Source organism: Eurosta solidaginis, chromosome 1 (genome assembly GCF_040869045.1).
Source record: "Eurosta solidaginis isolate ZX-2024a chromosome 1, ASM4086904v1, whole genome shotgun sequence".
Lineage (NCBI taxonomy): Eukaryota > Metazoa > Arthropoda > Insecta > Diptera > Tephritidae > Eurosta > Eurosta solidaginis.
The window spans coordinates 29,730,090-29,743,279 of NC_090319.1; the positions used below are offsets into that span (position 1 = coordinate 29,730,090).

The following is a 13,190-nucleotide window of genomic DNA, read 5'->3' on the forward strand; positions in this document are numbered from 1 at the left end:
TGGGGTACCGGTTCTAGCAGCTATGTTCCTAGTTCACTGCCACCTATATCTATTCGTAACGATACGTCGCTAGAACTGGGAACACAGTCGTCGGAAATGGGGTTGCGTAATAAACCTACTGTCAGTATGTTCCATCAACCGTTTTTGACATGCGGTCAGCCGCAAAGTAACTTTCCACCTCTTGAATTAACTAATTACAGCCTTTCCCAAAATTTTCCCGCAACGACCGGCGTGATTGTTCGCAATTATGCACAACAAATGCATACGACTACTTGTTCTTCTGGAACTTTTTCTGAAATTTCTTCGCAGAATACTGCATCTAGCGGCACAAACGTATCAAATGCATTCGCACCAAATCTGGGTCCCGTGTTCAGCATATCGGGCAACCACCGGGAAGGCATGTCCTTATTCTCTGGTATACAGAGTTGCGGAGCCCGTTCAAACAGATTTCCCATAGACGTGCCGACAGCTTCATTGCATTATCCGATAAGTTCTTCGCAACCGTTTATTGGTTACCAACCAAACACATTTCGGAATTTTCCAAATAGCTCTAACCAATATGACAGCGCTTTACCGCCAACGTCATTCCATAACCTACCAAATTTTTCCAACGCTTCCTTTGGCAATCAGCTATATGGACACAACTCGGAGAACGACATAACGTTGTCTGCATCTCATATTTCTGCACGACACGTAATTTCAAAGGATCTACCGCTATTTTCGGGTAACCCGGAGGAGTGGCCAGTTTTTATCACCAATTTCCAGCAATCTACAGAGCGCTGCGGTTTTAGCAATCAAGAGAACTTGATTCGTCTACAAAAATGCCTAAGAGGTCAGGCTCTGGAAGCTGTACGGGGAAAGCTCATGATGCCGAGCACTGTTCCTTTTGCACTCGAAACCTTGCGCATGTTATATGGCCGTGCCGACGTAATACAGCAAACATTGCAAGTTAAGCTAAGACAATACCCAGAGGTAAGGATGAATAAAATGGATACTTTAATTAATTTCGCATTGGCCGTTCAAAACTACAGAACGACCATGCAAGCAATCGGGTTAGATACTTATTTAAATGACCCAATGTTGCTCATCGATTTGCTGGCCAAGTTGCCTTACGACCTTAAGCTAGATTGGGGACGTTATAGGTTAACGCACCAACGAGTTGACATCATTGCATTTGACGAGTGGTTATTCGCTCTGGCCACATGTGCCAGTCAGGTTACGCCTATTGGCAGCTCTGTTTTATCCTCGTCTCGTGTAGAAGAAAAAAGGGGTAGTCGTAAGCAGCAACGTGAAATCCTTATGACGCACGACGTAGTTGGGGGAGACCGGAAGCAAATTAATTGTCCGAAATGCCACGTTAATCATCTATTGACAAATTGTAGTGAGTTTCTAGCTATGAAAAAAGAGGCTAGATGAGAATTTGTGCGCAAGGAAAAGCTATGTATTCGTTGGTTTAAACAGCATTTCGTTAGGAATTGTAACTCAAAGAAGAAATGTGGTGTTGACGGCTGTCAAATGGCTCATAACCCACTCTTGCATACCATTACTAAAACCAACGGCGACGTGCAAACGAAAAATCAAACAGACGTCAAAAATCAGACGACGTCTCCCATTTTATGTCACCTGAAGTATAGTAAGCGCACTCTCTTTCGTTATATACCTGTGACATTGTTTGGCCAAAACAAAGTCGTAAATACGTACGCATTCGCTGACGAAGGATCAGCATGCACGCTAATAGAGCACAGTTTAGCAAACGAGTTGGGTTTAGACGGCCCGCAGAAAGAGCTTTGTCTGCAATGGACGGGCGACATAACTCAGAATGAATTAAAATCAAAGACAGTTAGAGTGAAAATATCAGCTCAGAATAGAGGAGCGCCAGATTTCTATCTGCATAATGCTCGTACAGTGTCAAAACTAAATTTACCATTACAATCTTTGGATGAACAAGACATATCAGAACGTGAACATTTAAAGAATGTACCAGTTTATCCCTATGAAGCAGTACGAGCTAGAGTTCTTATAGGCTTAGACAACATTAAACTTTGCGTACCACTAGAAATTCGGCAATCAGAGTTAGACAACGTCATCGCAGTTAGGTGTGAGCTAGGGTGGCCGGTATTCGGTAAGAATAGCAACAATGAAGATACTTCGCAGAGGGTGATGCACGTTTGCGATTGCGATAATAGCGACCGTTTGGAGAAGCTGCTTCAGTCATACTTTTCCTTAGAGTCGGTAGGAATTCGAGCAGTTGAACCCCTCATCTCAAAGGAAGACGAACGCTCTCTTCGAATTATGGAGTCTACAACAAGACATCGTCCTAACGAAAGAAGATGGGAGACGGGTCTTTTGTGGAAGTCCAACAACGTAAAGCTACCCGACTCCTTTCAAATGGCAAGCCGCAGGCTGCAGTGTTTAGAAGCAAAGATGACACGCGATCCTGGTTTGAAACAATTTCTTATAACTACCATCGCAGAATACGAGCGCAAAGGGTATGTGAAAAAACTTGGTAAGCATGATTCATGCCAGAGTGATAAATCGTGGTATATTCCAATTTTTACTGTTGCTAACGTTAACAAAAACAAAACTCGTCTGGTGTGGGATGCGGCAGCGGCTGTTAATAATATGTCCCTAAATTCCTTTCTTATGAAGGGCCCAGATCTCACAAAGTCTCTTGTAGGCATACTAATCCGATTTCGGGAAAAGCCAATCGCCTTATGTGGCGATATTCGCGAAATGTATCATCAAGTATTAGTGAATAAAGACGACCAAGTTGCGCAGAAATTTTTATGGCGTGAGGGAGACAAATCGAGAGATCCCGATATATATATCATGCAGGTAATGACGTTCGGAGCCTCATGTTCGCCTTCATCAGCCAATTACGTAAAAAACAAAAACGCTGAGCGATTCCGGGACCAGCACCCTGCCGCGGTAGATGCGATAGTCGAAAACACCTTCGTAGATGACTGGCTTCAAAGTGCAAATACAGAGGAGGAGATGATAGAACTGGCTTCAGTGGTACGTGGTATCCACGCTGACGGTGGTTTCGATATGAGAAGCTGGAAATCGAACTCGACAGCCGTGTTGGGTGCCTTAAGCGGACATTTTCATCAAGAGGACAAACATATCGAAAACCCAAGTACCTATCAAGAGAAAATTTTGGGAATGTGGTGGTCTCCGGTCGACGACGTGTTCACGTTCTCTGATAGGTTTTCGAGAGAAGTTTATGGTGTGGATAAATCTCCAACTAAACGTGAGATACTTCGGTTAATAATGAGAATATTTGACCCCTTAGGACTTTTGGGATTCTATCTTATTTATGCGAAGGTACTAATGCAAGAGATATGGCGATCAGGTGTCATGTGGGACGAGTGCATTAAGGCTGAGCAAGAGGAAAAGTGGAACACCTGGTTAAGCCGCCTAGGATCTATAACAAATGTGCGTGTTCCTCGCTGTTATTCCTTAGTTAACTCCGCCGAGAGGGTCGAGCTGCACGTTTTTGTGGATGCCAGTATGGACGCTTACGCAGCGGTCACATATTTGCGCGCAGAAAGAAGGAACGTATTTGTTTGCAGTCTGTTGGCTTCGAAAACCCGCGTGGCGCCTTTGAAGCCCATTTCGATTCCCAGATTGGAATTAATGGCTGCGATTCTTGGGTTACGATTAGCAAAATTTTTAGAAAAGGAGCTTTCGGTTTCCCTTGAACGCAGGATTTTTTGGTCTGACTCGAAAAATGTATTATACTGGATCCGATCCGATGCAAGAAAATTTCAGCAGTTCGTGACTGTAAGGGTAGGCGAAATATTGGAAGACTCGTTAGTGGATGAATGGAGGTGGGTCCCCACATCAGAAAACGTGGCCGACGAAGGTACCAAGTGGTCGAGGGAACCGGTGTTAGACTCGGACGCCCGATGGTTTAAGGGCCCGCATTTTTTAACCCTTCCTGAAAGTGAATGGCCGAAGGGAAATCTAGTCTGTGAGTCAGAACCTCTGTTTCATATGGAGTTAATACGAAAAACGATGTCACCTCTTAAGATCACTAGCCCCGAAGCTGATAGATTCTGCAGGTGGGAGAGGCTAAGAAACGCGCGAGGCTATGTAATACGCTTCCTCAACAAAATCGCGTTAAAGATATTGCAGTCTTCCAAAATGTTTAATTTGTTGAGTAAGCTAGACGTCGAAGGATACGAATGTGTTATTATTCGCAATTGTCAAGAGGAAATTTATTACGAAGAGATCTCATGTCTTATTGCGGGTGGAAATATATCTCCGAAAAGTAGCATTTACAAATGCTCTCCCTTCTTGGACGAATATGGAATCTTGAGAGTACAAGGAAGAATCGACGCAACAGAAGGAGTTAGTTACTCGGTAAAGCGCCCTACGATTCTGCCCCGTCATCACCAGGTGACACGTCTCATAGCAGACTTTTATCATCGTAAGTTTCACCATAACCATAATGAAATCGTGGTGAACGAAATGCGGCAAAGGTATTGGATACAAGGCTTGAGGGCATTAATAAAGGACACCGTGAAAACCTGCCAAGTGTGCCGCAATAATCGCGCGACCCCGCATCCACCAGAAATGGGAGCTTTACCGATAGAAAGGCTTGGGGCCTTTGCTCGTCCTTTCACAAATACGGGCGTCGACTACTTTGGTCCAATTGAAGTTATAGTTGGACGACGACGAGAGAAACTCTGGGGTGTCCTTTTCACTTGCTTAACAGTACGCGCCGTCCATATCGAGTTGGCGTCATCACTTTCAACTGTCTGCTTCTTGCTTGTGCTGAAACAGTTTGTTTCTCGCCGTGGGGTGCCAGCATGCATTTGGTCAGATAATGGTACGAATTTCCGTGGAGCCAACCGCATACTGGAAAGCGAAATTAAAAAACTGTCAGCCGATAAACTCAAAGACCGCCACCCGGATATCAAATGGAAATTTATACCGCCCGCAGCACCACATATGGGAGGCTGTTGGGAGAGAATGGTACGCTCTGTTAAATCTGTACTTATGGACATACTACCTCCGGCTAATTTACGGGAAGATATACTAAGAGCGACTTTGGCAGAGGTGGAGTTCATTTTAAACTCTAGACTACTTACATACGTCCCGCTTGATGCACCAGAGGCAGATGCGATTACGCCTAACCATTTTCTGCTGGGTAGTTCAAACGGAGAAAGAAAATTCTGCTTTGATGACACTGATAATTCGACACTGAATAAAAACCTACGAATCTCTGGACAAGTAGCTGAACATTTCTGGAAAAGATGGTTACGAGAATATTTACCTTGGCTGACAAGAAGGACACAATGGTTCGACAAAACCGCTACCCCTATACGAATTGGGGATATAGTGATCGTCGTTGACGAAAACGTTAAACGAAATACTTGGAAAAAGGGGATCGTTGTGGACGTCAATCAATCAACTGACGGTAAGGTACGCAGTGCTGTAATCAAAACCAGTGAAGGATTTTATACCAGGCCAGTTGTTAAGCTTGCGGAGCTTGATGTGCGAAGTGAACCACGTACAGCGGAGCAGCACGAAGTTCACGGAGGGGAGTATGTTACGCCGCTTCCAGTTTAACGCCGTACGCCGAGACTGATCGGCGTTGTATTTCTGAGTTTGCCTTTGCTTACGTTCGCAAATACAATTCGCTCTCTTTGCACTACTTAACTTCTGCTTAGCTGTGAATGTATTGCCCACGTCTACAATACATTTAATTATTTGCGCTGCTTTGCATTTACCTGGCTGCGCTGTCAATTGCTTTCCCTACGTTCGTGAATACAATTCGCTCTTTTTGGATTCTAACTTAATTGGAGAACGTCGCTTCTTAGCACGCAAAAATATAAGTGTAAGAATCTTGTAAAAAATATAAATACACTTGATTTGTTAATAAATTAAATAAATATAGATTTTAGCATTACTACCAGCAATTGGATACGCTGAAAATACGTTTTTGATTTGATGCGCACCCTCTCCAATACTATCTATGCCCTTTGTTTAAATTGTGCCCTTGGTAATGCTGCTTTCAGTAGCATCACCATCCCACAGTCATATAGTTACTACTACTTCCTAAGGCCGCACTGAAACATCGATCTGCGAGCGATTGTGTATGCACAGAAAAAATGCAGCTTATTAGTTGCGATAGTTCCTTAACCGCGAGTGCGTAAACCTCTCAAACTATTTATAATGACTTACAGTTTACAGGGGGCTGCCGCCGTTGTTGTTATTGTAGCGATATGGACACTCCCCGAAAGCCATGGGGAGTGTAATGGATGCTGATGGACCTTTGCCGGATGCAGATCCCGTACGTTCCGTTAACAAGCACCATTAAGTTACTAGTCCGACCATCTCGGGAACGATTTGGTATGACCACATGAAACCTTCTAGGCCATAGCGCCCTCTCACCGCCTAGATCCATGAGGAGTTTTGGGTCGCCAAAGCCTCGGCTGTTAAAAAAACAGAATTCGAAACGGCTAGGTGAGGTTGAAAATTGGGTTGGAGATGCTATATATTGCGTTGGCAACCACTTGATTGGGTAGCGCTACACAACCCCTCGAATCGATTTAGTTATTTAGTCGCATCTTGCGATAGGCATACCGACCGCGGGTACATTCTAATACCGAAACCCGATAGGAGCGGCTGCCGTGGTGTGGTGGTAGCGTGCGTGCGTGTGTTTGATTCGTGGACAAAGAAACATCAAAATTCTCAGTGAAATCTCATATACCTTGAAGATACACGTAGGAGACCTCCAGCCAATTTATATGAAAAATTTGAATGAGTACGATGAAAACTGAAAGAGAAGCTCGACTCAACTACTTTTCGGAGGTATGTACATATATAGCGCCTTTTATTTGTTTATTATAAACAAGGACCCGACCTACGATAAGGGAAGTTTGTACCGCAAACACCTTGTATGAACGTATTTATTGCCCTCATCTGGCACGGGCCTGACATTTATAAATACTGGCGAAATCGACCGTTTACTACTTTTGCTGTGTGCCGAGATTGGGCGTGAAGCAACCTTATTTCTACTCCCTGCTTCTTCCAGAAACAGGTGTATTCACCACACCTGTACCGCATATGGATTTCCTCAAGCAGTTGCTCGGAAAACGATCAACCAATTCGTCAACTGCGCCTCGCTGATTCAATAATTCCCTCCCTAGATCATGCAATTCGTTAGCTGCGACTCGCCTATCATCGATTTCACCAACCATTGGTTGTTTGGCACTCGATCAACCAGTTCCTCATCTGCGCAACGTCAATTCACCAATTCTACCCACCGACATCTACCATTCCAACAATCCGCCAACTGTAATTCACCGTGTATCGATTTGACCAACCACCTGTCGCTTGGGAATCGATGTACCTGTTCGTCATCGCCTGCATCCACCAATCAATTCGTCATCTTCGATTTGCCGTGTATCGATCTCACTAACCACCAGAAGGTGTTAGGAATCGATTCACCGATTAGGCCTCATCGATTTACCAACTCTACTCACCGATATCCAACAATTCACCGATTTTTAATATAAACCTTGCCAGGTATGATTCCACGAATAAGCGATTGCTTGCGAATCGATTCACCGGTTCTTCTTTACCATTTACCATTTACCATTTATTTATTGATTAAGTCTATGAACACATGTTCTTACAGACTACCAATGAAAAAACTTACAGCCTATTATTAACAAAATTCTTACAGACTACTAACAATTTTCATACAATTAAAAAACTGGCTACAATTAAGAAATACAAAAAGTTAACAAGTCAGTGAAAAACTAGCACTTACAGACTGCTTGTCAAACCATCGTAGCCCCCTTCGTCTGATCGATAGCACACTTATCCGCTGCAAATCTGTCCCCGCCAACCGATACACCGTTCACCGAAACCCGATCACATCTCATCGATTCAAGCAGCAATTGTTGGCTTTCCCTAAACCGATACACCGATACACCGTTCAGAGAAACCTCACACCGATTCCACCAGCAATCTTAAGCTATCCGTCAACCAAAACACCATTCACAGACTCCACCCAGAACCGTAAGCTGTCCGTCAACCGATACACCGTTCACCCATGTTCTACAGCCTGTACACCGATTCCGCTGGCAGCCAGATGCAGTCCATCTATCCTGCGCCTGTCATAAATAATAAAAAAAAAAATAAATGTAAGGCGCGATAACCTCCGAAGAGATCTAAGGCCGAGCTTCTCTTCCAATTTGCGTCGTGCTCCTTTTGATTTTTCCCTACAAATTGGCCGGACGGGACCTACATGTTTTATGCCGACTCCGAACGGCATCTGCAAGGCAGATGAGTTTTCACTGAGAGCTTTTCATGGCAGAAATACAATCGGAGCGCTTGCCAGACACTGCCGAGGGGCGACCCCGCTTAGAAAAATTTCTTCTAATTGAAAAATCTTATTTCTAAAATTTTGATGTTGCTTTGCCCGGGAGTTGAACCCAGGGCATACGGTGTGATAGGCGGAGCACGCTACCATCACACCACGGTGGCCTGTCATATCTTCCATAAATCCGTGGTTGATAACAGTTCCCTTCCAATATTAGAACTAGATACAATTCTCCGTCACAATAGGTGTGTGTGTAAGTTTGAACCAAATACCACCAACAAATTAGCTTGTTTTTATTTAGGAAAGAAATTGGTATATTCTCAAACCTGGATGGGCTAAGTTCTACCCCAGCCTTCACCGAAAACCCACTTTATAAATTGAAAAGCGGAAGTCTTCTAGGCACGAACTGAAAAGTGCTAGTTCTCCAAGCGAAAAACGAACTCTTCAAGTCTTCAACACGAACTGTGCTAGGCTTCCACTTGAACATGATCCATGTAAGTCTTCCATGGTAACTTGAAACATGCTAGTCTTCTATGGGATTGACGATATGTTTTCCTACCACTTTCACCCGATTTTCAAGAAAACGACATGGACGCCCACTTAGTGTTCTTGTAATTTTCTTCTTCGGGAATTAGACCATAGGCCTATCAGTTCTTAAAAAATGCGGCTACATACATTGATAGTTTCTTGCCTAGGTTATTAAGTACTTAGGACACCTTTTTCTGTTTGGTGGACTAGGGATCTAAGTTTGGAAAAAATCTGGTTCATGAAGAAATTTTTTCTAATCACACACCTTAATATTTCCCATGCTTTTAGGAAGTCGATTGCTTAGAATTTGGAAAGAGAAAACGAGAGGTATTAGAAAAAAGGCAAGGAGGAAAGGATATAGTTAAGGAAAACATACAGTATGGGTGTTGGAATTGTTCACAGGGCTTCCATAAAACTAACTAATGATATATTGCATATCCCCTTAACATTTTTGGGATATGCTCTTCTTTGTGTAGCTTTCCACCAAACAGGAACACCATAGTATATGATTGGTTTCAAAATCGCCAAAAAAACTCAATAAGAGAGAGAGAGAGGGCGATAGACCCAAAGTACACAGTGCCGTCGAGGCTATCTTCACTCTCTCCTCCACGTTGAGCTTCCACGGCATCAAACTGTCTAGAGCGACTTTTAGATATTTTGTGCAAGGTTTCTACTGAAGGGTCACCCCTACTAGCTAAGACCTAGTCCAGTTTTGGTTCGTGTACCTCTATGTAAACAAGACAGTATCCATCTTCTCCGTGTTGGCAGTCAACCCGCCATTAGATGCCCAGGTATGTAAATATATTCCGAAGCACCATACAGCAATCAAACCAATAAGTTGACATGCAAGTCTTTCTCTCTCTCTTAAGATCAATCTACATATATATTAAAAGAAAGGCTAAATTTTGTATTAGTTTGTCGCCGGTGTTTGAAGATATGCGTCGGTCGATTTTGTGCAAACTTTCACATAAGTTATGTATATCCCACGCGATGGTTATTACATAGGCTTGGTTGCGATCGGCGCACACATTCTAGGGTCTTGAGATCAAAACATGGACCTGGGTAATCCTGGGATGTATTTGTAAAATATGGGTATCAAATGGAAGCTGTTTATGAGTACTTTGATACGGTTTAGTTTCGTACCCCTGGGTGACTATGACCTCGAGATATAGGCCAAAACATGGACCCGGGTACACGTAGAATGTGTTTATAGAATATGGATAACAAATGAAAGCTGCTGTTGAGAGCTTTAAAGTAATTTTCATTATGATATTCGATTTAGTCGCATCAACCTGGCAAAACTGATACATATGCATGGGAAGCCGAAACAAAGACATGAATTAATAATACCCACATACCTATCTACATACGTCCTATTCGATTTGCCTGAAAATGGGTATATACATTTGCCTATATTGATATTTACAATCCTTTTTTCCGGGAAGTAGACCAGAGACGGACTGGGACTGGGATTACGACTAGAACTGGGACTGAGATTCGGAGTGGGACTCGGAATGAGACTGGAACAAAATAAACATCACCTTCTGGGACAGGCAGTAAGGGATGCAGAAGAATGAGAAGAAGTTGAAAGAAGAGAAAGGAGAGAAGTAGAAGGAGATTGAGAAAGAGATAGGATCAGACGAAGATGGAGATAGATGAAGCGAAAAATACGGAGAAAAGAGTGAATAAAAGGATTAGGAAAAAGTTAGGAGGGGGAGGGCAGAGTTAGACGGAAAAAGCTTATTAAAATGTATGTAGATAGACCAAATTTAAGGCAGAACAAATTCTGCCGGGTCTGCTAGTTATATATAAATTTCCTTTGCATCGCACATACAACTTTACATTCACGATTATGATAAAAGGAAAACCACCAACAAATACTCAAAAGACACCTTTGTATTTATGATACTTTCAGTCATAACTGAATCATACTGAGCCACTTGTGCATACAAGTTGTTAAGTTAACTGCAAGTATGCATTTATATTTACGCGTAAGTGTACCATGTACATACACACATATAAAATCATTCCAATACATTCATACAACACTTGTATGAGCACTCACCTTGACCGGTGTATAGGTCAATGTCGATCCTTGCGCTGAATGTGCACGAAATCCACTTTGCGGCATATCAAATGTCTCAGCTGTATTATTGAAGGACCATTTGAAGTTTTCAGGCGGTGGAAATGCATCAACTTCGCATAAAATCTCAGCGGCCTCATTACGCGCTACACCGTAGATTTTCTTTTGGTCCGGACGGCAAATGGGTTTGTCTGTAAAAAGGAAAGAAACACAAAATAAAAACATTTATGCTTAATGTAAATAAGAATTTCTGTACATGTGTATGTAAAATTCAAAAAATAAGAATATAAAAATAATGCAAGATATCATATGTACATATGAGTATTTCTGTGCCAGAAAGCGAACTCCATAAAAATGAATATATATATAAGAATTTGTATGCAAATTTATTTATGAGTACAAATTAATGTAAGCGGATAAACAGCAGCGAACAGAAAAGTAGCAGCAAAAAAGACCGCAATGAATTTTGTAACTGAAATTATGCAAGCCAATCCTTTTTGAAAAAATTCGAGTATTCAGTTTTTTAGCCAATTCAATTTTAGCATAAGAAAAGTGCAAGTTATTTGTATCTCATTATTCGCATTGATTTCAGATTTCCATACAAAAAAATTTAAAATTTTTGTTATTTAGGCGGCCTTTTGATTTGTAAGATCGCGAGTTCCAATCGAGTTCAAGGCCTAACAATTATTTATTTATTTATTTAATCAACAAACAAGGTGTTTATAGACTGTTAATATAAAAAATTTCAAATTTACATAGCTTATATAAAAAGTATAGTTAACTTTATGACAAGTATCTGATTATCAGGTTCGTAAATGTAAATTTACTACAACTAAAATCAAACGCCAAGGAATAGGAATAAGCATTAAATTAAGAAAGTGTCCTCCTAAGGGGACCATTCATTGCATAAACTGTTCTAGCAACACCCATATAAAACAAATCGTTACAACGAAGCATACGACATTACCCCAGCGGGTAAGGGGATCAGAATATACCCGCGGTAGGTATGCCTGTCGTAAGAGGCGACTAAAATACCAGATTCAAGGGGCTGTGTGGCGCAACCCTTCAGGTTGCCAACGCAATATATAGCTTCTCTAAACCCAATTGTCAACCTCACCTATCCGCGGCGAATCCTGTGCCACTAACAGAAGAGGCTCTGGAACTTGGGGTTGGGGAGGGAGGGAATGGCCTGAATGTTTAATGTGGCCATATAAATCATTCCCGAGATGGTCGGGCTAGCACCTTAATGGTGCTGTGGTACCGGAGCGTACCAGATCTGTATCCGGCAAATGACCATCACATCGATAACACTCTCCAAAGCCTTCGGGGAGCAACCGTATCGCTACAACAACAACAACAGGGTACATTAAAAGGAATTTTCATGAGGAGGTGAATTGAGCCCGAAACGATATCAAAGACAACGAACATTAACAACAGAGTTCGCGTGGAGTCTAGTGACATAAGATTTATCAGTAAACAGCGAGAGTGATATGATGGTACAGGGTCTACAAAGTTCATCGACCGCAACGCAAAGCGCACAGACTCCAACCTTTTGATATAAACAGTATGAAAATGTCTCCAAATAAATAACGCATACTCCAACCTCGATCTAACTAAAGATGTGTACAATAGTTTGAGAGTATAAGGTTCTGAAAATGATGAGCAGTTACGGCGGATAAACACCAACATCGCGTATGCTTTAGAAACTAAGTAGCTTATGTGAGTGGTAAAAGTCAGCTTGGTATCAAAATATACACCCAAATCTTTAACTTCAGTTGACTTTTTTAATTGAACGTCAGAGATACTATATGATTTAGGAACTAAACCAGAACCTTTAGCATAAGTGGTAATACGACACTTACCAATATTTAGGAATAGAAGATTACGGACACACCAATGGTATAAGTTTCTAAACTCATTTTGTAAGATTAAAGAATCATCCAACCACTTGATTTCATGGTAAACTTTTAAGTCATCAGCATAAAGAAGAAACTTACACCTTGGAAAGCAAGATGATATGTCATTAATAAATATGACAAATAGTAGCGGACCCAAAACGCTGCCCTGGGGACACCGGAAGTTGGAGCGAATGGAAAAGATGACACATTATCTAGACGAACGACACAACTTCTGTTCTCTAAGTAAGAAAAGATCCACTTCAGAAACTCAGAGTGAAAGCTCAAGCATTCAAGTTTATTGTTATGATAAATTTTTTTCCTTTTCCAATTTAATTTTTAT

General features: G+C 41.9%; 1 protein-coding gene across 11 annotated transcripts in view; it reads right to left on the bottom strand.

The window, feature by feature from the left end:
* Positions 1 to 13,190, bottom strand: part of side-VI (sidestep VI) — a 592,575-nt gene that overhangs the window by 68,023 nt on the left and 511,362 nt on the right. For all 11 annotated transcript variants that reach the window (XM_067783988.1, XM_067784020.1, XM_067784031.1 and 8 more), the window contains one exon: positions 10,935 to 11,143. In XM_067783988.1, the coding sequence (XP_067640089.1) occupies positions 10,935 to 11,143 (209 nt within the window). The remainder of the gene's footprint in view (positions 1 to 10,934; positions 11,144 to 13,190) is intronic.